This window comes from Nesoenas mayeri (assembly GCF_963082525.1).
Source record: "Nesoenas mayeri genome assembly, chromosome: 1".
Taxonomy (NCBI): domain Eukaryota; kingdom Metazoa; phylum Chordata; class Aves; order Columbiformes; family Columbidae; genus Nesoenas; species Nesoenas mayeri.
This window is the reverse complement of record NC_137541.1, coordinates 158,551,696-158,579,148: the sequence shown is the minus strand read 5'-3', so window position 1 is coordinate 158,579,148 and position 27,453 is coordinate 158,551,696. Positions and strand designations below refer to the sequence as shown.

At 41.1% G+C, this 27,453-nt stretch overlaps 1 protein-coding gene across 1 annotated transcript; it reads right to left on the bottom strand.

Moving 5' to 3' along the window:
- Positions 1–26,555, bottom strand: SLC15A1 (solute carrier family 15 member 1; the record flags this gene model as incomplete). The annotated part of the gene is made up of 23 exons (XM_080363750.1): positions 1–189; positions 1,468–1,575; positions 2,347–2,493; positions 2,930–3,026; positions 3,162–3,269; positions 3,892–3,941; positions 6,320–6,469; positions 7,531–7,656; positions 9,305–9,386; positions 10,621–10,709; positions 10,836–10,868; positions 10,969–11,013; positions 12,299–12,388; positions 13,408–13,494; positions 14,635–14,717; positions 15,866–15,949; positions 17,861–17,951; positions 18,197–18,296; positions 18,488–18,607; positions 21,080–21,221; positions 21,317–21,401; positions 24,437–24,459; positions 26,507–26,555. The coding sequence occupies 23 exons, from the start codon at positions 26,553–26,555 to the stop codon at positions 1–3; spliced, it is 2,178 nt and encodes a 725-aa protein (XP_080219876.1).
- Positions 26,556–27,453: the final 898 nt, after the last annotated feature.

The window sequence follows — 27,453 nt, the reverse complement described above, 5'->3', positions numbered from 1 at the left end:
TCACATCCGAGAGACACTTTCACCCTCCTTTTCATAGACATCTGGATCCTTTTTGCCTTGTTTCTTTTCTTCCTCATCGAGCTGGGCTTCAACCTCATTTGGATCAGTGTAGGTATAAAAATAAGCCATGACAGCAAAAATGATGCTGACTGCCAACAGCAAGGCAGCAAACAGCACATACTCTGCCCACTGCCAAAAAAGAAAAAAAAAGTATCATGTATCCATCAGTATTTGTTCCTCAGAAGAATTACACAATTTTACCCTTTGCAAGAAATGTAGGTAATTCAGAAGGTGAAACTGAGCATACATAACAAATATCATATGACTTAAAGGACTAAGTATTAGATGTACATAATAAATATTAAAGCAACTCAGAATTGAGGTAATTTCTGCAGTTCTGAAGAAACAAGAGTTCTGTGAATGCTGAGAAGTTCTACAATACCCTTTTCCTGGAAGCATGGGAGTGGACTAAAAGACTGAAAAGGAAACTCAGCCCCTCCTTTTGGTCAGGTAATCCCATTTTAAACCAGGCTGGCAGTGATCTTGGCTTCCACTTATCAGCAATAAAATGTTTCTACTGACTGCAAATCTGGGCAGAGAGGAAGACCAGGAACTCTAATTTCAAGTGCTACCCCTGCCCGAAAAGTCTCAACAGCTCCACTTCGTGCCTTTTTTTTCTGGTTAATTTAGCTGAAACCAGGACTGCTAGACCTCTTTCAAAGACAGGCTCTTCCCTCTCTCAGGTATCCCTTTTGATTCATTAGGGAGAACCAGAACTTTCATGTTTCAAAGGATGAGGTTTGAAACCCATGGAGCCAGAAGAAGGGCTGTGGCAGTGCTGAGGTATGCAGGTGCAGCATCATTAGCAGTGAACAGATTTTTGGTAGGTTTTAATCCTATTAGTCTAGAATTCTGGCCCAGGAGCTTACAGCCTTTCCAGACCATGAGAAGCAATTTATTGTAGAGATGCTAGGAACTGCTGCTTGCAAGGGAAGGAACCTGGCAGAGCAAAAGTTAGAGAGTGACAAACAGCAGATAAAAGTGGTAGAAACCTTTGTTGAGAAAGTATTTTTAAAAGCACTTCAAAGTTTCATGTGTTTACACATACATACACACATATGTTGGGGAAGTACTGGGGAAAGAAGTCCAACAGAAACTTTAGAGGAGGCTCAAGGAGACAAGTTACCACCCTGTTGTCACAGCCGTCAAGATTAGTTTTAATCCAAATAGGTTATAAAGATTCATAACTCCATTACTTATATACTCTAATGAGATTATTCAGTCAAGCACTAGTTCTACAACTGTCTGGTACACTCTTTTATCTAACAGCAACCTCATGAATGCCAATTATGAATGCAAATCCGGCATAATGCTGATATTCAAAAGTGGTGGTTGAGGATTACCAGATGTGACTCCCCCTGGATTAGAGCTGCAATATAATAGCATGCTGATTGCTTGTGTGCTTACCGGCTCACTGAGTTTGGATGCTCCAGCCACAATAAGGACGATTATGTTACCAACAGCCACAGTCAGCAGCCATCCTGCCTGCAGCACTGCCTTCATGTTAGATGGGGCCTACAGAATAGAAGTAAGACACTGATGTTTTAGTCAGACACTGCTATCACTTATTTTCTGATGTTTACTGCATTCTTTACATTATAACAAATGCTGATTCTTTTGGGGGAGAAGGATATGTATACATATTTTAATTTAAAATTGCTAGAGAACTAAATAGGCATGGAAAAAGCTCTGAAGAAGAAGAGATTAATGGGAACTATAACACCTTTGACTTTGTACACACTGTGTAACTAACAGGCACATTTTACATCTCAGGCACACATGGCTAAATTGAGTTCATCATAGTCTAGCAAGCCACATCTTAACAACATTTCCATCACTGCAGTTTGTAGACACACAGCTAATAAATTGGAGACAAAGGAATTACGAGTGCATAATGAAACTGCTGCTAAAAGCTGTATGGAGGAAATTGGTGTGGAGATAAGGTGGCAGTCCTTGTTCATTTTATATTTGAGGGCTCTCCCATTTGGTTTTATAGCAGCAGGACAGTTCCAGCTATTTTCAATGGAAAGTTACACATGAGGAGATTTGAGGACTGGCAGTCAAATTTTCAAATTATCTAATTCGTCTTAGCTTCATGGAAAAAAATGAATGCTGGTGAAACAAGGCCGACCTGCATCAGCCTATAGTCCTGCTAGGGAGCTCCGGAGGACATAATTGTTCAAACAAAGCCAGAATACAGAACCACAACTTCAAAACAATAGACGACAGATCTTTCTTTGTACCAGGATTCTTAAAACAATGAGAGTTCTGAAGGGCAAAACCTACCTGTGAGTATGAAAACTCCAGTCCAGTGACAGAGAAGACTACTTCTCCACATGTAAGAAGAAAATACTGAGGGATCTGCCAAGCCATATGGACTGTATTGGGTGGGATATCTTCAGAATATATTACATCAAGTGTGCTTCCAGTACACTAGAAATTAAAATAGCACATTAGGAACGGTGATAAAGAGTCTGCACACTAAAGGCACTCTAAACAGTTCTATATCAACTCTATAATCATCTATACACAAAGTTCTTGATAAAGATAAATATTATATATGAAGCACTGCATACCTAGTTATGAAGTAGTAGTTACTTTACAGCAGACTTCATGCAAATCCTTAGTGTCAAAAATGGCTGAAGATTTAAGGCCATTAATGATGAACATGAATTCTTGCATTATGTTATTATCATACCCATCATTATAGTTAACAATAGCTTTGTGTTCTGTTTAACACACCTGCATTGCACACCATATGTGCAATTAAGGGCAAGAGAGAGAATTCTGCAAGTGTTTTTTTAATTAAAGAAAATACTGACATGAAAAGTAATTCTACACTGCCCATCCAACAGCACTGGCAACTCACCCCATTAATTACAATTGTATAGGCACTACCAAATCCAAATTTGTTTGAAGTAACTGAACAAGTGTTTGAATTTATAATAGCCATTATGTTCTCTTTTCTGAAAGAAAAAAAAAAAAAGCACAGTTCAGACCATAGGTATAGACATTTGTGGGTATTATATAAAATAAGAGAGTTCTATGTCCTTTTCTCAAGGACAAGTACATCTTTAAGTGGTCAGATTAGGATAGCTTACCTTCCTCCTGCTAAGAGGGTGTAATTACTGGCAGAAAGAGTCATCAGTGTTCCAAAAGAAGTGTCACCCATAGTGACATTGATAGTATAAGGCAAGTTGTTTATGAACCTTTAAAATGCAAGAGTGATTAAATACTAAAAAAAAAATATGCATAAGTCAAAGAATACAGGTTTCACTTGTAATACTATACTGGCAGCACAACAAGCATCAGGTCTTCCCCTTTCATTTTTGCCAGTTAACATTTTTGAAAGAACTCCAAATCTCTTGAAGTGTATCTAATGCAAAAAGCAAACTAGACCCACATCAGCCCACGGCTTGCTTAGGAAAATGTCAAAAGCAAGCCTTTACTACAACCACCAATAAATGCATCTGCAAATGGAAGATGTAGAGGAACAGCAGAGAAGCAGTATAACACTTCTTACCCAAGATTAAAAATGGGGTATAGACATGCAATCCGGGCTGGTTGTCAATGAACGAAAAAGTCTAGACAATGCAGCAAAACATATACTTCCAATTTTAGCTGAATTATACCCAAAGCAGATATGCAAGATAGTTTAGATAAGTTATACCCCGCAAGTTCCTATATCCCCTAAACATCAAGGGAAGTGTCCAGCAAGTGGAGAGATCCTACAGCACAGCAAACCATGTTAAGCAAGAGGAGTCCACCCAAGAGACAGACTGAAGAGACAGTCACACTACTGCCAAAATTTAGGAGGAAAACAAACTCTACCTGATAAGATTACTTCCTTCTTCTGGTTTTGATGTGACACTGTCATCCAGCTGGTGGAAGAGACCATTATCAAGATACTTCATTGGTATCAGTGAGCAACTTCAATGTGCACTATTACATCACAGTGAGAATTAACAGATGCTTCAGAACAAGACTCCAGACCTTCCCTTTTAGGATCCTACTAGGATACATATCTACTAGAAAATATTGTATAACCACACATTTAAGTTTTGGTGAAAGGGTAATTGTCAAGTTAAATACCAAGTTGGTATTTTTTTTTACCTTTTTTTAATCAAATAAACAAACAAAACAAAAAACCAAACCAAACAAAACAACAAACCACACCACATCATAGGATGGATTGAATGGGAAAGGACCATTAAAGATCATCTAGTTCCAATCCCCTCTGCCATGGGCAGGGACATCTCCAACTAGACCAGGTTGCTCAAAGCCCCATCCAACTTGACCTTGAACACTTCCAGGGATGGGGCACCCACAGCCTCTCTGAGCAGCCTATTCCAGTGCCTCACCACCCTCATGGGGAAGAATTTCTTCCTTTTATCTGATCTAAACCTACCCTCTTTCAGTTTAAAGCCATTACCCCTTGTCCTATCACTACACACCCTTCTAAAAAGTCTCTTTCCAGCCTTCCTGTAGGTTGCCTTTAGGTACTGGAAGGCTTCTATAATGTCTCCCCACAGTCTTCTCCAGTATGAAGAAACCCAACTCTCTCGGCCTGTCCTCGTAGGAGAGTTGCTCCTGCCCTCTGATTGTCTTCATGGCCCTTCTCTAGACTTGCTTTAATAAGTCCATGTCCTTATGCTAGGAAGCCCAGAGCTGAACACAGTACTCCAAGCAGGGTCTCATGAGAGCAGAGCAGAGGGGGAGAATCACTTCCCTCGACCTGCTGGCCACACTTCTTGTTATGCAGCCCAGGATATGCTTGGCCTTCTGGGCTGCAAGCACAACTTGCTGGCTCATGTCCAGTTTTTCATCCACCAATATTCCTAAGTCCTTCACAAAGCTGTTCTTAATCCCTTCATCCTCCAGTCTATATTGATACTGGAGATTTCCCCAACCCATGTGCAGGACCTTGTACTCGGCCTTGTTGAGCTTCATGAGGTTTACATGGTCCCACCTCTCAAGCCTGTCAAGGTCCTTATGGATGACATCCCTTCCCTCCAGTGTATCAACCACATCACACAGCTTGGGCTCATCGGCAAATATGCTGAGGTGCCCTCAGTCCTGTTGTCCATGTTACCAAGAAAGATATTAAACAGCACTGATCCCAATACCAACCCCTGAGGAACACCACTTGTTGCCACTGTCACTGGTCTTCACTTGCACCTCTTTGGTGCAACCATCCAGTCAATTCCTTATCCGCTGAGTGGTCCACCTCTCAAATCCACATCTCCAATGTAGAGACAAGGATGTCATGCAGGACAGTGTCAAATACTTTGCACAAGTCCAGGTAGATGATGTCAGTTGCTCTACTCTTATCCATCAACACATTAACTCTATGGTAGAAGGCCACCAAATTTGTCAGGCACAATTTGCCCTTAATGAAGCTATGTTTGTTGCCACCAGTCATCTCCTTATTTTCCATGTACCTTGGCATAGTGTCCAAGAGTATCTGTTTCATGACCTTGCTGGGCACAGAAGTGAAGCTTACTGGCCTGTAGTTTCCTGGGTCTTCCTTTTCCCCCTTTTTAAAAACGAGGGCTACATTTCCCCTTTCCTAGTCAGTGGTAACTTCACCAGCCTGCAATGACTTCTCAAGTATGATGGATAGTGGCTTATCAACTTCATCTGCTACTTCCCTCAGGACCTACAGGTGCATCTCATCAGGTCCCATGGACTTGTGCACCTTCATGTTCCTTAGATGGCCTCCAACTTGATCCTCTACAGTGAGGAGTTCTTCATTCTCTCAATCCCTGCCTTTGCCTTCTGCAATTTGGTTGGTGTGGCTGGAGCACTTGGTAGTGAAGAGTGAGGCAAAAAAAGTCATTCAGTACCTTCTCCATATTCCAGGTAACCAGGTCTCATGTTTCTTTCCAGAGAGGGCCTACATTTTCCGTGCTCTTCCTTCTATCACCAACATGTCTATAGAAGCTTTATCTTGTTGCCATTGATATCTCCAGCCAGATTTAATTCTGTTTGGACTTCAGCTTTCCTAACTTGATCCCCAGCTGCTTGGACAATTTCTCTGTATTCTGCCCAGTCTACCTGCCCATGTTTCCACCCTCCGTGGGCTTCCTGCCCTGCTCTCTACAGTTCACCAGTCCCACTGGTACTACAAAGAGTTGGAGAGACAGAAAACAAGACAACACGAAAAAAACAGCCTGGAGCATGTCCTCTCAGCTTCACACACTCCATGTGCATAGTTGCCAAGACATTAATGTATGTCTTGGGCGTCAAGCAGGCTTACCCATTCAGCAATGATGCCCGACTCAGTATTTTTAATTTCAATGGTGTGACGCTGTCCTCCTGGCAAGTTGATAGGTTTCATTGTACTGTTATTTCCAGAAATTACGTTTAATGATTGGAGCTGAGAAGTCTCAAATGTCATGTAGTCCGTCTACAAAGACAAATGAATTACTAAAAATTTCCATGCAACAATGTATTTGTTATTTGTCTACACCTTTGAGGGAGTCTTATGGACCCTGGGGTGGGGATCAGAAAGTTACACATATGTTACTTCTGAAGTGCTAGGCATTGCGAGTATCTCCAAACTTTCATTTTTGTTATGTTTTCTATATCAAGCACTAATTTCATTTGATTATTCTTTTTTATTGATTTCTTTTGTTACACAAGCTTCAAAGTAACATGAGCTTCCTGCAAGCATTATGGAATAGCTGTTATTTTCCTGTGTATCTCCTGCTCCAGATAAATCAGGCTTACCACCAACACCAAGTACAATTTTGTTTAGCTACAGAGGCAGAACTAGCATAACTTAAGATGTAGCATTTCCCAAATAGCAAGGCCTCCTAAGAGATGCAAATGCAAGCCGAATCTTTATGGTTTCAGCATAACAGGAGAGACTATTACCAGGACATGATTTAAATGTTCTAAATATATTTCATTAGCATAAAATACATAGAACATCAATAAACATGTTAATGTAGTACTAAAATAACTCATTTTATGGGATTATAAAAAGGATTTTATAATCCAAAACATCTAGATTATAAAATGTCTATAGCAGAGTGTGGAGCATTTTACATCCCTCATGTTCACATATGCACCATGGTTATATTAGTAAGTACAGTGATTTACTAGAGTTAAATGGACTTTTTTTGAAGGAAGGAGTGTTCTCGCTGTTAAATAAAATAAAATAAATCACACCTTTTTAGCAAGAGTGAAGTTTTCACTTAGTTCAAATCACGATTAAGTTTCTTAAAAACAACTCTTGCCAAAACAAACTAGTATTACTTAGACTATTGAAATAGTTACTGTTTCTTCACTGTGTTTTCAGTAACAACTCATGCCACAAAACAAAACAAAAAAATCTTTAAGATTAATAGATTAAAAAAGAAAAACTAGAAAATAATCAATTTTGAAACATCAGTTAAGAAACACTTTGACTTACTCCAATAGAACCTCTTTTTAACTTGCTATTCCCCATCTCCCCTTACTTACATATTCCATAGATGTTAAATTCACAGTCTTCAGCTGAGGTTCAAACTGAACTGTTGCACGATCATTTCCTAGATTTATTACTTTGATTTGGGATTGCCCAGCTGCAGGGAAAACTGGAAGAGTTTTCTGTAGGACAGAAATAAAGTATTATCAGTGCCCTATCTTAAGTCATAATGGAAAAAAGTACTATAATTACTGCGATCTTATCTCATGAGGAAGATTAGCATTTGCCTGATGATTATAAACGCCAAAGGGATGAAATGTTAATAATGGGATTTTGTTACTGGTCTCTTTATGTACATCCCACAAACACAGATCCATCTTAACCTTTCTGCAGGAGGTTCTTGTGCAGCAGTCTGGGAAGTAACCAGTTTTTATGATTCTCCTGCTCAATGGCAGTAAGTGTATGTGCACAGCTCTGGCCTTCTGAACAGGGCATTCAGGGACACAGCCTGGATGTGTTTGTACCAGCTGAAGGCCAGATCCTTTACTTTCAACTTCAAGAGGAAGCAGTTTTATTAATATAAGACTCATTTCGCTGCCAGACCCAGCCATTAAAGAGCATGGCCAGTAGGTCAAGGGAGGTGATTCTGCCCCTCTGCTCCACTCTGGTGAGGCCCCACCTGGAGTCCTGTGTCCAGCTCTGGAGCCCTCAGTACAGGAAAGACATGGAGCTGTTGGAGAGGGGCCAGAGGAGGCCACAGAAATGATCAGAGGGCTGGAACAGCTCTGCTGTGAGGACAGGCTGAGAGAGTTGGGGTTGTTCAGCCTGGAGAAGAGAAGGCTCCAGGGAGACATTATTGTGGCCTTTCAGTAATCAAAATGAGCCTATAAGAAAGATGGGGACAGACTTTTTAGCAGGGCCTGTTGTGATAGGACAAGAGGTAATGGGTTTAAACTAAAAGAGGTAGATTTAAACCATGAAGGAAGAAATTTTTTACACTGAGGGTGGTGAAACACTAGGACAAGTTGCCCAGAGAGGTGGTAGATGCCCCATCCCTGGAGACATTCCAGACCAGGCTGGATGGGGCTCTGAGCAACCTGATCTAGTTGCAGATGTCCCTGCTCATTGCAGGGGGTTGGACTAGATGACCTTTGAAGGTCCCTTCCAACCCAAACTATTCTATGATTAAGGAGAGAAGTCCTCATTCCTAACTAAAATTAGAGTTGAACATCTCACTTTGATAGCGCATGAAACCAGGTCGGCACCTCTGGATAGCTATTCAGCTCTTGGGATGCAATGGATCACCTCCCAGAGGTGTTGCTGACTCCCCAGTGACAAGGGAAACCTATATCTTGTTCAGGCATGACACCTTCCTTTGGGGCAAGGAAAGTGAGGTATGATGAATCCTGCCTTAAACAGGTGTCATCTTTGTTCATGCTGTGATGTTGGTTCCCAGACTGTGGCCTGTCACTTCACTTCCAGTCTAAATATCAGAAGGGATCAGAGATAGAAAGCAGCTCCCTGGTAGGCCAAACAAATCTTTGTTTTTAACTGAGATTAAAAGCTAAATACCCAAGGTTAGCTTTACTGTGTGATTTATGCTAGTGGCAGATGAGATGTTTTTACAGGGTGGTGTTCATTGCAAGTTACTTTTATTAATGTTTATTGCAATAGTGCAATCAGCATAATATTTTCCCTCCACTTCTATGCTCATATGCTTTGTTCCAAATTTAGGAGTCTTGGCTCATTTTCACCTTAAACAGGCTTTGTTCTTTATTAATAACTAAGTATTAATAGTATTAATAAGTATTTGCATGTGGCTGAACTTACATCTATTTGTACTTGCACAAGGGCAGCAGCAACAAAAGCCAAAGACGCCAGGACCATACCAACAGTTATCTTCCGCAGGGGCCTAGTACAGCAACAAAACACACACGTGAGTTGGAAGACAGGTATGAATTCAAAACTTCAACTGTTAGTTGTTTTCATTCCACGGTGGGAAACTCAAATGGCTACAACTAGCACATTATCAACATCTGAAGGGCTGATGTTGTTACAGAAAGCGTTCTGCTAAACTAGCTGCCTCCATTCATATTTATGCTATTGGGAAATATATCTTTCCTGCAGCATCATAACCTGTTACTCTGCATCTGCTGGGCTCAAACACTGAACAAACATCATTATTAGGTTTCTGGACAAGTTTGATGTGCAGGAAGGAAAAAAGAAAAAACAAACCACCAAATAGAAACAAACCCAACCAACCAAACAAAACCACAACCACAATTCAGTGTGGTTGTTAAATTTAAAACAATGAAAAAACAAGTTAAGCCTTTTTAAAAAGGGTAACAACTTGTGTCTATATTGCTATGCTTAAATCAAAATGATATTGCACAAAAAAAGAGGTCAGGGAACTATGTTGAATTAGTAGACATCTCAACTGACATACAGGTATCTGTAAGAGTAAAGCTAAGGTAGTTATTTTATTTATGGCATCATTTGTCAGCTGTAGAGTGTCCACAAATGGATGATAGTGTTTCCAACACAGCACATGCTTCCAGTTTTTCATAACTAGACAGAAAAGCAGCATTTCATCTTGGCCCTATAAAAGTTTAAGAACTGTATTCTTTTCAGGCTCTCCAACTTGGAAGTGCTAGCCACTTCATCACCCACATTGAAAATAACATGCAATGTCCTCCGAAGCTACACCTAGAATTATCTAGTTAGCCAGACTCCTTGCTGGGACTGAGGAGGGAACACATCTCAGGTAGTTTTAAGACCAAAACATGACACATGCTATGGATGTATGTTGTATTTCTATTTATACTTTGGGAGGAAGAGGGGCTAGACATAGGGGAAGTGTAAAACAATAAACAGCATCTCTCCTGCAATCAAAAGATTTTGGCCTTAACTGGAAAACGTTGTTACTTTACTGTTAGATCCTTTTGCTCTAGTCTGTGGTGTCTGTACATACCATTTAGAGTATCTTTTTAAAATTTTAATTTAAGATGTTAACGCCATTTTAAGCACACTACTATTTTCTCCTTAGCTGAATGCCTGGTTTTGTTACATTATGATATCTGGAAAAGCAGGTTAAAGAAAATACTAAAATGAGCCTCTGTTGAAGTCAGGCAAGTACATCAACTTACGTGAAATTGATCTTGCATTTCTTGATTAAAGGGTAAATCACAGCATCTACAATTGGGACCATTACAATAATAAGGATTGGATTCACAGTCTGTTGAAGATGAAGAAGGGAAAAAAATTAAGTCTCTTTCAAAGTAATTTTTTTAATTTAATGGCACTTGAGATTTACATAATCCTTGGAAAGTACTTAAAATAGGCAGGCAGGAGATTACTGTACCTGCATTTGGTCTGGCTGAATCTGAATAGCTCCCTGTTAAAGAAAAAATAAATAGGTTTTAGTATTATGACAAATAAAACTGATCTGAAAAGTAAATGTTCATTAAGAAAAGAAGTAATAAAAAGTAACCTACAAAATTCCCATCCATATTTGTGGCTTGCAGTGTCCATCTTGACCCCTTAACAAAAGAAAAAAAAGTTAAATGCCACAATAAATCAGTCTTCCAAAGTTCATCTTCAATTGTTTTCATAAGTGTTGAGAAAGACATGCAATTCAATTAAAAAAAATAATAATAAATAAATAAAGCTAGCTTGCTACAGGAATATTTTCACTCTGCAATGTAAAGACTTGAACAAAGTGATCCTCGCGGCCCATTTTGCTTTATTTACTGTTTGCGTGAAATAGAGCGGTAAATAATTTAGATGTAGAGATTAGATGTGACAGGAACATCCTGCACAGAGCATTGCCGTGTGCTTTCCATAGAAGCCACCCAAGTGCCTTTGTGCCACCTGCCTGAGCACCCCATGCCACTGGCATGTCCATCTGTCCTTCACACAGCCCAGCAGTGAGCTGCCAAAGCCAGGGCTGGACCTGCTTTGAGCCCTCTGCCCAGAAAACGTGCCTAGAGCTGGGTCCAGCGGGGCTGATGTTAAGCCTAAGCCCAGGGTGAGACGGGAATGTGCATCGCTGCATCTGTGGCTCACCTTTAACCACCCGTGATGTACCCCTGGGAGATGTGACAGTTATTGTTCATGGAATAAGTATTTCGTGCTGAATTTCACAGCGGGGTTGCCTGTGGTCACGCTGCTGCTTGCAGCTCACTGGTACAAGACTAAAGCAGCACCCATCCAGGCAACCTGGACCAAACTTCGTCCACTTTGCCTTGGATAAAGCTTTCGGTCCCTGGTTCTCTCAGACACTCTCCTAAACTTGTAGTTCAATACTTAACTCTGAAAGCTTGCTTTCGTGAGTCCTGAGCACTCAGTCCAAGTCAAGAGGGATTATAGGCTTATACAAATGCTTGAAGGTGTGAAGTATTTATAACAAGTTTGAGTGATTAAGCAAACTGGCATCCAAGCTCATTTCAGCCCTGATTCTCCAGAGCATTTACACTAGGACTCTACACTGCATCTCACAACTGAGAGTGGCAGAAGAGTTAGAACTAAGAAAGCTTTGAATTGCTGTTTCATCCTCCAAGTCCTGGCAGATACAAGATTTGGAGAGGCCTCAGTCACTGAACTGGTCCTGGGCATGTCCAGATAAACTGACTTCCCCCTGTTTGCAGAACATCCCATACTACCATGACTTGGAAAAACTATCCCTTCACATTAGAATCAGATTAAAGAGTTTGCTTAGAATTATTTTACACCTTTCCATAGGTGCCTTTTATGTCTGGTGACCTCAGAGTACAGGGAGTGAAGTGGTACAGCTGTAATTGCCAAGCCAAACGATTTCTACGTTACCTGCTGGTCAAAAAGCGCCCAGAACATGGGGAGAGGGATGTAAAGGAAAAGCACCTTCAACACCATTTTAGTTTGAACAATCAGTCGTTTCTGCAGCAAATGAGAATTACACAAGAGAAATTAGTCAAAAAAAAAAAAAAAGACAGCTGCAGGCTGCTATTTGCAGCACAGCAACAGGTAAAGACACATCATATAATGTTTACCCATGTCCTGAACTTTGTATGTTGTAGACACTTCACTGATTTCTGTTAAAAAGCACAAGGTCTGTCCTGTGGGAAGGGCTGCTGATTAAAGGTGACATTGGTATCAGGGAAACCTGCACCTCTTGGCATGTATACTGCTGGCAGCATGAGATTCAGCACCTTAGTGCTGCTTTATTTTTCTAGGAAGAAGGCATTTGAACAACAGGTGACTGAGGAATGCATTTCACACACAAAAAATACATATAGGCAGAAGGAAAATAAAGGTGAGAGGCTAAGGTTTGTGTTGCCATTGATGACACAGCAGGGCGGATATGAAGTAGGGGACATGGCTGGGAACACAAGGCTTTCAGAGTCGTGGTAAGGAGCTTGTACTGAGTCCAGGAGGATGCAGTGTTTATCCACATAAGCTGAAATTCTTAAGCATAATTCTGTAGTTTGATTCTCAGACAAGTGTTAAGGCCCTGGGCATTAACCATGCCAGTCAACACCATGTCCATTTTTACCTTCGGCAGTCATTAAACTTGCATATTTCTGTTTGAAGTTGATTCTGAAGCTGGTTTGCTGGGAGAAACAAGAAGCTGAAAGGGATAATGCTGGCTATTTTACACTAATTCTGAAACTACTAAGTGCTTGTATTTGTTCAACAAGGGAAATAGTCTTTATCTCCCTCGAATTTCCCCAGGCAACCTATGATCACACAGAGCATCAGCCCAGACACAGCTCTGCTTTCTCCCACAGGAGTTGGGGTGGTAACCTGCAGTCCTAGGGGAGCACTGAGATTGGGCCAGACCATTAGCTTCTAAGTGACTGAGAGGCCCAAAACTATTTGCCCAGCACTTGAGGCAATGGATCAGAGCAGACAGAAGCTGATGGTTGGGGATGTCACAGCACAGGAGTCATACTTACGTCATACTTCTCACTTGCCCAGTCTAGCCAGTGCTCTCTCTTGGGGAACTCCTTGCTGCGATGCCGAAACCGGTTTTTGATGGCAAACTGAGAAGGAAGAGAATTGTGTTTAATGGCATTAACAAATATTTGTAATGCTATAAGCTGTTTTGGCATTAAAGATGACACTCCTGCTTTAGAGGTTGCTAAAGGTAACTTAACTGCTTGAGGCATCTAAAGGAATATTGCATGTAAGGACTCACACTGCATATCCAACTGAGTGTCCACCTGGGATTAGGTGAACCAAACAGCTCAGAGTAGCCTGTCTCAGTGTGGCTTGCTGTTAGGAACTTGAAGACCTGCCTGCTTCAGACTAACTTATGTACAATAATAAAGAGAAGAATGTCACAGGCACAGGTTTTCAGAGCTGAATGGCTGTAAGAGTATATTTCACTATGAGAAACTGCATCTTGTAGATATTCCTCATACCCTGACACTGAATATACACCAATGTAGTCCTGAAGAACTACCAAGACTTTCTGCATAGAATAACAAGCAAGGCTGAGCTGGGCCTTATGCAAAGCACTTTAAGTGATGGCCAAAGTCGCCTATAGGGATTTGGTTTTGACAGTGCTCACAAGACAAGCAAAGGTCTGGGCTATAACAAGTTGACAGAGAATGAAAAAGCCCATAAATGAAAAAAATCCCCTGATCTTAAAGTTGAGAAGACACTGCCATGTTGGGGCATTCAGTGCTATTCACACAGATTTAGCTCCTTTCCTTGCATGCTTGCACTGACATGTAATCCCTCTGACCTCCCTAATACAGTGGGGCTCAACATAACTCTTCATTGTAAATAACAATAATAAGCGATGCATTTTTTGCTGACAAGAGATACTAGTAGCTCTGCTCCTGACTCAGGTCAATGCATGTTTGTCTCTTCCTGCAGAGCTGCATAAAGGTACACAAATGAGGAAGGAATGATTCCCAGGAGTTAAGATAAGCTTTTGTGCATCATTGACACCTTGCTTTGTTTCCTTTGTGTATAAATTCAGATATAAACCAAGATACAGATAAATACAAAGGCAGCCTGTAAATCTGGAGGTGTCAGTAAGAAGCCCTCTGTAAGAAAAAAAATTTTAAACTTTCTAAAGTTCTCATATTATGACAGATTTCTGATTCAGGCAAGTACACTAAACAGTTTTTAAAATTGCTGTAAGAGTTTTTAGTAATAAAAATAATACTTACTCCAATGCATTTGAAAACTTTAATCATTATATTGCCTTGAGGTCTAACTTTCTTGTACATCTTGCTCCCAATTATGAACACAACTACAATACACAAATGGAAAGCAACTCAGGATTAATAGGAAATCATGGCAAGTAATTTGATATGGAAACCATAACAGTCAAGGAGTTTTGTCAGAGTAGAAATAACCCTCAAAGGCAACAATGAATGTGCCTATTGGCACATTGTTATACAGTAAGAGAAATCAAATTAGTATCAGTAGATTGCTATACTTAAAGCAAAGGACTAGATCTGGAAACTCGTAGGCTAAGTCCTCAGTAGGATATTAACTTAATTGAGGGATGGTCCAAACAAGGACCACTGAGGACCTCAGCTCTGGCCTTGCTGCACCAGATTAAAACTGCTTCATGGATTCCTTTGCGGGATTCCAGGATGCTGCAGCTCACATCACGCAGGGACACGTGAGGCTCTGCCTGAACTGCGGGACTCGCCGAGGTGTCCTCAGCTTCCACACCCGGGCACGTTCCCCAGCCTCACCCTCCCACGTGCAGGGCAAGACACAGGCAAACCTCATAGCCACCGTCTCCTCTGGGTTGGGTGTACAGGTAAGATGGGTCATATAGCTGGAGGCCCACCCTGTGTGGGCTTCTGATCAGGACTATGAGAAACCAGAACCACAGGGGGCATGTGGTACATACTGACAGCCCACAGTTTCTTGGTCATCGTGGTGCAACAGAAAGGCTCAGGGAGCGACCCATAGCACAGCTAGTAAAAATGTAGGTGTGTGAGAAATCCTGACAGACCAGTATAGCACTTCTTTAGGGGCAATTACCTTATACAGTTTGCTAACCTGAACTACAGATAGTTTCCAAAGCCCTCATTTTCTTGGAGTTCTCACACTACATTCAAAATATCTTAATTATAAACCCCAGTAGTCCAAGAAATAAAGACAGTAAGTTAGATGATATACAGAATTCAATGGTATATTTGTGTGTCTCCCCACCCCCAGTCTCTACTGGTAAATCAGACTCTTCTGTAAAAACAAGTGCTTCAGGTTAATCCCACCCATACCCCTTCCCAAGAAAAAAGTTCAAGTAAAAAATTGCAGAAACAGTCTGGTATTGATAGAGGTTGATACCTGGAGATCTCTACCTCTTCCTCATTATTTGAAATCATTATAATCTAACGGCATCTGTAACTGAAGCAACAAGACAGAAACAGTTCCACTTACTCAAGGAGACAGCCATGAGGGCAGCAGGAACCCCAAAAGCTAGTGGGTAACATCTCTGTTTGCTGTGAATGCCACACTCTTGAGCTGAAGTACAAAATAACAGATAAAAGTCCCAGTCAGTGCTGCCAGTATTTTACATAACGTTTCTGTTGTTTGCATTCATTGTTGACTAGAGGAAAAAAAAATCTGTCGAAAGTTATTGAGAGAGCAGATGATCTTTATTCAACTTACTTTTCATTATTGAAAGGGGGAATTGTGTATTTTTCAAAAATTAAAAAATAAATAAGTAAAAAAAATCACAGGATGGTTGAGGTGGAAGGAACCTCTGGAGGTCATCTGGACCAACCCCACTGGTCAAGCAGGGGCCCCCAGAGCCAGTAGGCACAGGACCATGTCCAGACAGATTTTGAGTATCATCTCCAAGGATGGAGATACAACCTCCCTGGGCAACCTGTGCCAGTGATTGGTCACACCTACAGAGAAAGTGTTCCCTGATGCTCAGAGGGAACCTCCTGTGCTTCAGCTTGTGCCCGTTGCCTCTGGTCCTGTCCCTGGGCACTGAGCAGAGCCTGGCTCCATCTTCTTTGCATGCTCCATTCAGGTATTTATATACATTGATGAGATCTCCCTGAGCCTTCTCTGCTCCAGGCTGAACAGTCCCAGCTCTCTCAGCCTCTCTTTATATGAGGTTTACATTCAGTTTTACACCAAGGAAAGAAGAATCCTGCTAGAATGCTCAAATGGATGTTCTTGGTGTAAAATGAATTAGATTACAAAAGTTGTGTGACAAGTTTATAAACTAAGATGTAAGTAACATAAGTGCAGCTTGTTAAAGAAGCTAGGAAGCTAAAAACTCCCAATAGTAGTCAGTGATTTCATTTTATAAACTTCATGCACATATCCTGAAATGATGCTCAGAGTGTGGACATAGCTACTAACAGAGGAAAGTAAAACACTAAATAAAATTATTACCTTTTTTCACCATACCTCTTGTAACAGGAGAATTAGAAAGTTTGATTTGGAATATTTATATATGTATTAGCTTGCGGCTAATTAATGTTTTGATTTAGTTGTATTAGCCTTTTAATTAAATCTTTACAGGATGTAGTGGTATCACTTTCATCAGCTGAATTTGTCCATTTTTCCAATGTAGTTTTCACCCTGTATCAGCATGGAAGTGAAATGCGTGTTGTGCCTTAGACATAACTCCTTCCACTTTTGGAAAAGGACAGAATTTGCATTAAGCAAACATCTAAAATGCTTCTACACAGTCAAGAAGTCCAAAAGCCAGAATTTCAGCTCAATGCTTTAAGGTTATCCTGGAACTCACATGCTGTTTTATTTCTTTTGAGGAAAACAGCCTTCCTCCAACTCCCGCCAAGCACATCCATGCAGCACTGTCTGTGTAAGCTTGCCATGAAAATCCATACACATATGGATCAGTGAATTGTTGGCTTTTTGTTTAGGATCACACTATTCATTGTAAGCAGAAAATAACTTTCTCCTTTAACAACTAAAAACAAAATCTCTTTTGTCACATGGATAAATGTCTTTGCATGTGCACAGATGCTTCTGTACTTTGCATGGATACACCAGAATAGTCACCACTTTCAGACTAGAGGGCTATTTCCCTCTCTCCTTCCCACCAAAGAGTGCCACTCTTTCTTGTGTGATGGTTTTAAAGGCATTGGAAGAGGTGCCATATTTGTGTCTCCATGGAATTAAAACCTGAGTTAGGCACAAAAGTTGATGGCTTCAATGTGTTTCTTTAGGGTCAGACGTGCTATATCTGAAGGCAATTCAGACCTCAAATTGGCTTGGTTTTGACCTGCAAAAACCTGGATGACATACAAAAAACCCCTTGAAAACTATTTGCCACGAGATGTCAAAGAACAGAGGGAGCCAAAATGTTAATGCAAACCTAACTGAATGGCAAACCCAACACTCATCCTTTATTAATGCGTAAATATTTTATAAAGAAATGTGTGGCCTTACCTCTGAGAATTGGGGTGATTATGGTAGACAGGAGACTTCCAGCATTAATGGACAAATAAAAGATGGAAAAGAATCTGCTTCTTTGTTTTTCCTACAGTAAAATCAAAAAAGATGTTTAGAAAGGCTTCGCCAGAACCACATCATCAGCACAGATTGAACTATCAGCAGCTCTGTTTGCACTGTTCTAGACAAAAAGTTCTCTATAGCTCCTTCTTCAGCTGCTCAGGAAACACTGCAGTAACGCACATATCTAAATATGTGTATTATTAGAGTACTACAGCAGTCAAACATTAGTAAGAACATATGTATGATTTAAAATCTGTAAGACATTGTTACCTGATCCTCTTCAAACTGATCTCCACCAAATGCTGACACACAGGGTTTGATCCCACCGGTACCAAGTGCAATGAGGATCAAACCAATCACGGACAGAGCACTGGGTCAAAGCAGAAAAGCAAAAAAGCAGGGGGGGGGGGGGGGGAAGAAGAAAAATCACTTTACTTTCTTACTTAAAGCATATGTAAGAAACTGATTACAAGACAGTTGAAATTCAAGTAGCATAAATTTAAGGCATAAGTTGTCCACTCCTCATCAACCTAGAAAAAACCCATCTAGAAGGCAACTCACATGTGCACTGATATACTATCAGGAGAGCCATCATGGTTGTGATCCGTCAGCTCATTTATGGAGCTCACAGACATGACTGCCTGCCCAATCGTGTAGACAATGGATAGGTAGACAATGGTCCTGTTATAAATGGAGAAGATACATTTTTAGATATGTTAGCACAATGACACAGCTATACATACGCACACAGATAATTCAAACTTTTGCTCATATGAAAGATGCTTAGTAAATAAGTACGATTAACAGATAAGACAAATTAAAGACTGAACTTATCACAAGCTACTGCAAAAAAAAAAAATCTGTCCACATATCTCTGTCACAGTATTTCTATTCTGTTGGGGGTTTTGTTTGTTTGTGGGCTTTTTGTGTGTGTGTGTTTTTCCTTTGTTTGCTTGTTTGGTTTTTAGTCATTATTATTTTAGCTAGCTGCCTTTAATTAAGCAAGGAAAGATGAGAAATAGATTCTGTAGATATCACCAGGTCATGGCAGATTTTAAATATCTTCAGTGGTTGCCTTTTTACTAACCAACGTGAGAATGCCATTATCATATTTGGTACATGGTAGAGTTCAAATGGACTACCCTACAATACTGAAGTATGCTGTTTACACTGATTTTAATATTACTAAAATATTCTATATGTTCTTTTCTATTTTAGCTGCAAGGAGGAGGAAAAGAAAATCTATTTTATTAATAAACATGCAAACTCCCCCAGAAACACTGTTGCAAACAACCCAGATGCAAGTTTACCAATATCTTTAAACTCAGAGTGGAGTGAGAAATATCATGCCTTTAGGGTCCAATTCCTCTTTGCTGTGTGGAAGAACATTCTAACTTTTTTTGAACTTAAGTTCATGACTATAGTTTAACCCATGCTCATCTGCTTCTTTTGTTGAGGCTCCATTTGATAGGCACAGATCCAGGCCTCTGCTTTGGTAGAAAAGGAGGAGAAATAGGTTGCAGCGATGTGAAATTATTTAAAACTCCATTTTGCAGCAGAAGCAGTCCCAAACCCAGTGAAGGGTGAGGCTCAGGGACCTAGGACAACCTGGATCTGTTTAAGGAAGGCAAGAGGTCCTCACAGCAAGCTTGGAGCACCCTGATATAAGAGGCACAGAGGTAGCATTGCTCACACCACTGACCAAGTTCTTCTCACCTTAGAACAAGGTGTTTCTAACTTAAAAATGTTTTTTCCTGTAGCTGGGTAAAAAGCTGTGCAAGGTGAATCTGCTATTTATTAGATAATAATAATTTTAAGAATATGTTATTTTAAATAGCACTTCCATACAGTTACCTCAGTTGCTTAACAACTCGAGAGAAAGTTTCCAATGGAAGTTAAACCTGAGCTGACCAGAAGAGAAACTCCTGCTCTTTATTTGCAAGGCTCATAAGCATGTTGTAAAGCCAACACTTACAATTGGCACTGCAGAGATTAAGAAAATAATTATGATTTCTGTACTGTTTTCTCCAAGAAGTTTACATCTAAAAATACATGAGCAGGTCCCAGCCTGCTCCTTGGCAGACATTGCATGATGTACGTGGACTGTGTAAGTACTCTCCTGTAAGAGTGTTTAACAGTGCTTGAGCAACCTCCTCTTACAATAGATTGTTTTCATAGCACCTGGCTGAGTTTTATGGCATTTGCACATTAAACCCAGCACTTCTTTTTTTTTTTTTTTTCCAAAACCACTTTAGTTTTTTTCTTGTCAAGCTTAAAATTCCAGTTTTGACAGTGGTTGCAGCCCTGGTCTCCCAGCGGTTGTCAAAACAGTGGAAGAAGATGATGGTGTAGCCTCCAGCCAACCAACCACGCAAACAGCTTCATCTCTAATCTCTAGGAGACCTTTGACAAGTCAGCTAGCATTCCTGACTCATAACCCTCCATAAAATCTTTATGGTGCTTTTTTTCTGGCAAAGTAAACTCTATTAGAGTCACAACGTCAGCAAAGGAGAGTGAGATCAGGCTGTTGGCAATAATTTGGTTACATTTCAAAGCACTTCATCCAGCAGTACTTTTCTAAGCAACTAGCACACAGATAAAAACTCAGAATTCATCATTAAAAAACCAAAACCAAACAAACACAAACAACTTGCAACTCAGTAAAATCTCCCACTGAGCTGTCAAGTCAATACCGAAATCACAGAATATTTTAGCATATATTGTAAGTCTCAGTTAATACCAAATAACACAGTATTTCACTCTTTCATTGGCTACCTGCAATAGGTAAATATTCAATCCAATGCAGTTATAACCCTCAGTATCTTTATTTTCAGAGCTTGATGAATACTTTCCTTACATTAGCTTACATTTTGTCCAGATGAGAGCAAAAACACACAGCATGCTTCGAAATCAAGATACTACCCTTTACTGATTAGCAGAACCGTAACATTTGTTAACTTGCAGTGCACTTTCAGGTCTGAGCAAAAACACTTGAAACCTCGAGCTTTGGAGTAAAACCATAAACAATCCTGGAACATCCAACACCATCTCTGAAGCTGTTGTTCTGAGCTGCTGTATTAGGAGATGGTTTAAGTAACACTGATCTCAGATGAGGTTTTATGATTTTGGGTTGGTCTCTGAGGAAGCACTCACTTAAACTTTCCCAGCCAAGAGTCCGCAATGAGCGCTCCAAGGATCGGTGTCAAGTAGCACAGAGCAACAAATGTGTGGTAGATGGCTGTGGACAAGTTGTCATTCCATTGCAGGAAATATTTGAAATACAAAACGAGCACCGCTGTAGGAAGAAGAACAAAACAACGGGTTACAAAACAAAAGTCAGGGCTGGGTAAGTAATGGTCAGCACGAGGAGATACAGGGCATGGGACATACCTCGCATGCCATAGTAGGAGAACCGCTCACAGAACTCATTGACAACGATGAAGAAAATGCTCAAGGGGTAGCCAAAACAGCTAGGCTGGAGGGAAAAGACAAACAGCGTGAGCCCAGACACAGCTGTGCAACACAGACCAACATCACTCACTGCAACGTGCAGCTTGAGCAAGCTCCCTACAGGCTCAGCAGGAGCAGGTAGGTACTCAGGGGTGAGAAGGCTGCAGGAGCTTCTGTGGAATGATGCTGGTTTACTTGAACTGAGAGTCAATTCTCACCTGACCCTCTTGCCCCTAGAGCTCTACAGACTTCTCATCTGCCCTTTGCAGAAGGTTGGCAATGCTATATTTGCCCTTTGGTCATTATTTTATGCACATTAGAGGTCTTGAGCCTCCAGCCCTTGGAGCTATCTTGACTGGTATCCAAAAATGCAAAAAGCCAACGTTCTTGAAAAAAAATCAAAACCCAAAGCCAACAAAAAGTCCAGCACACCAAAGTTAGAAGCTGGATCTACTTTTAAATACCTCCAATTAAGACAAACAAACATTTAAACATTTTATTCAAACAAATCGCTTGGGGAATCTCCCTATCCTTAGAAAAACGCTGCTTGATAAAGAATCCTTCATTTCTTCTGACTTGCTGAATGAACAGACTTTTCTCCTAACCTAAAATGTCATGGCACTAATTGACAGATTTATTGAGCCTTCACCTGCTGTGACAGGCATCTCCATAGTCACCATTACACAGCTTGTCACATGGGTCTTGCCATTGCAACAAAGAGAAAAAGCACAAATCAGGTACAAACCTGGCATAATTGGTAGAATTGGAAAATTAATTTCTGATCACCTAGTTTTCCTAGTGGATGAATACATGATATAATTTCTACTTATATTACTAGGAATTCAAGTTGAACATAATTCTCCCTTTTTACCTTTTTATGGAATTCTGCAAGTTGCAGAATTTTTTTATAAGCCTCAGAACATCCCCAAATTAAAACAGTTATTAAACTTAAGCATGGAAAAGAAAAAATGGCATTGGCTCTCTTTACGTTGTAAAGCTTGACAAATCAAACCAATCTGTATTTCATGTGAAACAGGAAAAAAGGTAACTCTGCAGATCAAAAGGAAAGAAACTTTATGTGGGAAACTTCTGCCTGACATGAGTAAATTAGACAGCCCATATCTCCGGCAAAAACTCTGGAGAAAGCCTTAATGAACAATGCAATACTTTGAGACTTGTGTGTTACAATCTTTTTGTGAATACCACAAGAGAAATTGAAATAAGAGTGGCGGAAGTATTGCAAACTTAGTCCAACTTGGGCACGCACATGTGCAAGCGGCATGAACAGCACTGATCTTTGTTATCAGCTGAACCAGTCATATAGTGTGCATGTCACCATGGTTTGATAAGCAGGCTTCACTGAAAGAACCAGACTTCAGCAGAGGTAGGTATCATCTAGCTTTAGAGCAACAGAAACTAGAGGCATAAATAGAAGCTTGTCACTTGATTTATCACATCCTCCATGGGCAGAAAGAGGTGTCTCCAAAGGAAGACCATCCACATGTATCCCCAAATTAGGTAAAATTCACTTGAAGGTGCCTACTTCTCTCAGTTGAAGGTAGCAGGAGCTCTACATGACTAGATCCACCTTGGACAACCGCTTTTGTTAGGCTAGAATTGATAAAGAATGCCACCCAGCCCTGTCTATCAATAAGACACACAAATATTTGTGCTCCTGAGGAGGTGGATGGGGAAGCACACTGTGAAGGTTTGGCTCAGCACCCATAGATATACCCAAAAGGTTTTGATTTCAGCAGTCCTTGGGTCAGGCCCTAAACCAGGAAGCCATGCTGTGCAGCTGTTTTCTGCTGGTGTTATTTGGTATAACCTGCTGGAGAGGAGAGGATGTCCCCATCTGCAGCAGGAGATGGCCTTCCCCATGTCTGGCCTGCCTGCAGAGAGAAAAGGAACAGTGGGTCCTGGCAGGACCCATCCCTTCCAGAAGGTCACAAAACCTCACTAAAACCTTTTTGTCCTTCTTGGGGTTCTCAAACTCCCCTCCCCAGCATGAGGCTGACACACTGCCTGACACCTTATTGCTTAAGCAGTGTCATGCCCTGATCTGGGGAGGTAACAAACTTCCACAGAGGCTGGGTTTGATTTAAGCCACTAGCACTTAAGTGCCCGGCAGAGATGTCCTGCATTCACATACCAGCACAGCCACCACAAGTGGGTTTTGAATAGCTGCCCCTGAGCTGATGGAGAGGTGCATGTCACAGCCATGGCTCAGCATGAACAGGGGCATGCAGGAGAAAGCTACAGGGTCTTTCTCAAGGTAACAGACCTCCTATTTTTCCAAGATGATACAAGCAAGAAGAGAATATACAGTTACATCTTGAAACTATACAGCCTATACCGTTGTTTTGTACTACACTGTCCTCTTAAATCTCTGGTGCATTATAAATGTGCATGCATACACATCTACTGAAACATCTCCTGTTGTGATCCCTATAGGCCAGAAAGCACTGGATCCACCACTGAAGAGGTAACCTGAAGGTTGTGTTTCATAATGGTCTCCGTAACCGGCCCCAGGGATGCCAGGCATGGGTCTGATACCATGACACTGCACAGCTTTCTGTGACTTTGACCCCTGAGGAAGCCACTGAGCTGTGAGAAACCTCTGGGGAAAGTCTGCTGAGTAAAACTTTGTGAGATAAGAAAAGCAAAGGCAGAGATAGGGTTGCTGAGACAGGTGTCATTAACAGTTTAAAGATTCAAGAGGAAGAACACTGAAAGGTAGGACACTCCTAAGGAAGAGCTGGTGGATGGTGACAACTCAGCCACTCGGAGGATGGGCTCCAGGGACTCTTCTCCTCCCTACCCATGTCTGCTCAGTCAGCAGAGGCTCTTCAGATATATTATCTGGGTGGTGAGCACACTAACACTACCTGGGATTTAATAAGCTACCAGGCTGCTTTGCGTGTGTTGGCCAAAAACTCATTATTTTATACTTTAAAGTGTGTTTATAGGATGATTTTTTTTTTTTTTTGTGCACTGCTAAAGTTACCTGAACAATGTATATCAGTATAGCAAATTTTTATAAGAGAAAACAACACTTACCGACTTGCCTTTACTTTTTGCAGCTGCAGAGGGAAAAAAACGAAACACAAGTTAGTGGAAACTACTAAGCAACATTCCTTCCACTGGAAGACATTGGAAAAATACAGCTCGAAACAAATCATTACACACAAACACAGTATTGTTCAGGATAAGTATATTTTCTATTTGTTAAATGGGACTTTTCATGGTGCAAGGAAGTTATTAGGAAAAACTGCTCACCACACATCACTCAAGGTGGTGGCAGACCACTCTACCACCCGCAGAAGACGAATCCTGTTTCAATTCACTCTCAGGGATGTTACCTTAAAGGCAAGTCAAGAGTAAGGAATTGACTCAAGATGCCTTGCCAGAGGTGAATGTCAGGTCCTGAAAACAGGCAAACTTCCCATAGTTCAGACTTAATGAGGGCCGACTGCATGGCCCAATGGAGTGATCCACATTAGCAGACATTCCCATAACCTGATGATTAACCTAGGAAGCCCTGGAAGCACAGGAGGAGTCTGCCTGAGGTCAGCAAGAGCAGATGGCTGCTTACAGCCCTGAAGTCACTTCCAGCTGCTCACAGCACGTTCAGTACCCCTGGTAGCCCTTCAAGCAGTGTTCTGCGGGGCTTGCTTGGCTCAGGGGACAGGCTCGAAGGCTGAGCTTGCATCGTTGCAGATAAAGGCCCCGTGCCCACATAGTGGATGTCAGCATTTCCCATAAAAACCACATGAGCAAGTTCATTATCATTAAGATAAAGCCAAGTACAAGATGTGAACTTTGAAATCTCTGCTTGTAAATGAAATGTGCCCATAATAGATCTCTATAAGAAAAATATGTTTGCCAATACCATTATTCAGTCCATAGTTCATAACAGATGAAAAGAGCTGACAGCAACACTATGGTGTTTGACAGTACTAAATAAAGCCACTTGCAAAAATGATTAAAACCAGTAAACCTGATTTTTCAGTGCCATGGACCACTACGTTCACAATACAGACAGAAGTAGTATTATGTAGGTAATTCAAGAATATATTCTCCTAAAAAACAAGTAACATCCAAAAAGTGCAAACACACCAATTTCAGGGCACATGCAGATACCCCAGTCATTAAAGTTGCTGGTAATTTCCCTTACACAACTCGTGTGAGCAGAAATACCAAGGCATTAGCAATAGAGACTATAACAACTCATTGATTGTTTCCACTTGCTGGTCTTTCCAGCAGACACGCCTCGTACTGCTAGTTTTTTATAGTACGGGGAATATCAGTTTGAGCAGCTCACTCCCACCTGTTAGTTAAGCCTTGGGGAAAAAAAATAAAATAAAAACAGAACAAAACAAATCAAACAAACAAAATCCCAAACAAAACAAACCAAGAAACCTGTAGTTGGTTAGTGGTGTTTTTCCCCTCCTCTCCTCACTTATCTCTGTCTCTCTCTCCTTTCCAGAGTGTAGAAGTATCACCTCTTGAAGAAACCCTACACAGAAGACACTGCAGAGGCATTTTTTCCAGACAGCATAGACTGACTTCAGTGTTTAAGAGATTACATTGATTTCTCAACCATTTTGACTTTTGCCCTCTATTTTCCTTTTAAATATTTAAACTTTAAACTACTGATGGCATTAAAGCCAACATCTTAGAGGCACCTAAACTGTCTGAGGAACTCGACTGTTGGGCAGCTTCAGAGTTAGACCTACCAAAGCACAGAGAACCCAGCATTTTGCATTAATTTCAGCAATAAATCTTAGGTTTGCTAGTGGCATGTTGGAGCAGTCCCACTTTTGGGCAATCCTCAGTACCTCTTATTATCTCCCCACAAAGAATGACCCGCAGAACTGCTCATTTTTACCACGGAATACTGAAGACCTTCACATTTTTCAAAATAAAGCTCTGAACAGTTATGCACTTTGTATTCCCTTAAGATACTAAATTATGTGTAAACAGTGTAAAGAGAGAAGCCAGCTCATTCTTGGCTTGAGAACTGAATGTAAATAGTTATTTATCGGTGGGTCACCCCATGCTTCCCACACTTGCAGACAGGGTGAAGGGCAGCATTATGGCTCTGACACCTTTCCCAGCAGCTCTCACCAGTACGGTTCCCTGCATTCACAGAGATGCTGCAGCTCCTGCAGCTCATGGTCCATGTCACAAGATGGGAGCACAAGATGGCTCCATGCAGCCATCACAGGAACCTGACCTGGTTGAAATGCTTCACGTTTGTGGCTAAGCTAAATCTGTACAGAACTGTAGAGTCACATAGGATGCTCCTGGCCCCAGAGCAAGCCTGCTCTCCTGCCATCTGACTCATGGCCCAGCCAAGGCTGTTGCCTCTGCTTCTTGGAGCAGCCTTACGTCACCCACACAAGGATGCTGCTGCTGAAAGAACAAGAGATTCCAGGAGTCTCTGCTTCACACCTCACTCTTTCAGAATGACACTGACACAGAAACCATCAAAGCAAATCTACAATGCAGCAAACCTGATATTACATGAGCAGACACAGCTGCATTTGGTTTCTCCTTCTCCTTAGAGTCACCACCATTTTTCCAAATGGCTACCCAAACCAGCAGGACCTTGGTGCTCCTCTGGGCAGGGCACTGCCAACCTCTGCCTTCTCATCACTGTCACTGCCAGTCCCCAAAGTCTAGGTTTGCCTGCCAAAGCTGCAGCTGAATTCTCTCATTTTTTGGATCTCCTCCTGTTCCTCCACACATGGGACAAGGTTTCCCAAGCTCAGGAACTGCTTGCAAGGAGAGACACAACAACATGCTCAGATGCTGCAGGACTGAGGATCAGCAAAGCACAAGGGAGAGCTACACCACAGAAAAACATCATTTGTGCATTTACTACTCCACGTCCCAGTTCAGCCAGAAAAAGCATCTTCAAAATTAACTAGCTAAAGGGGCTCTGCCCTTATTTGAATCTTCCAACTGTGTTTCTGTGCATTTAAAAACACTGATTAGGTCAACACTAAGTAAACATTCTCTTGAAAAAAAGCATGAACAGCTATAAGAAGCACTACATTTAACTTTTGCTA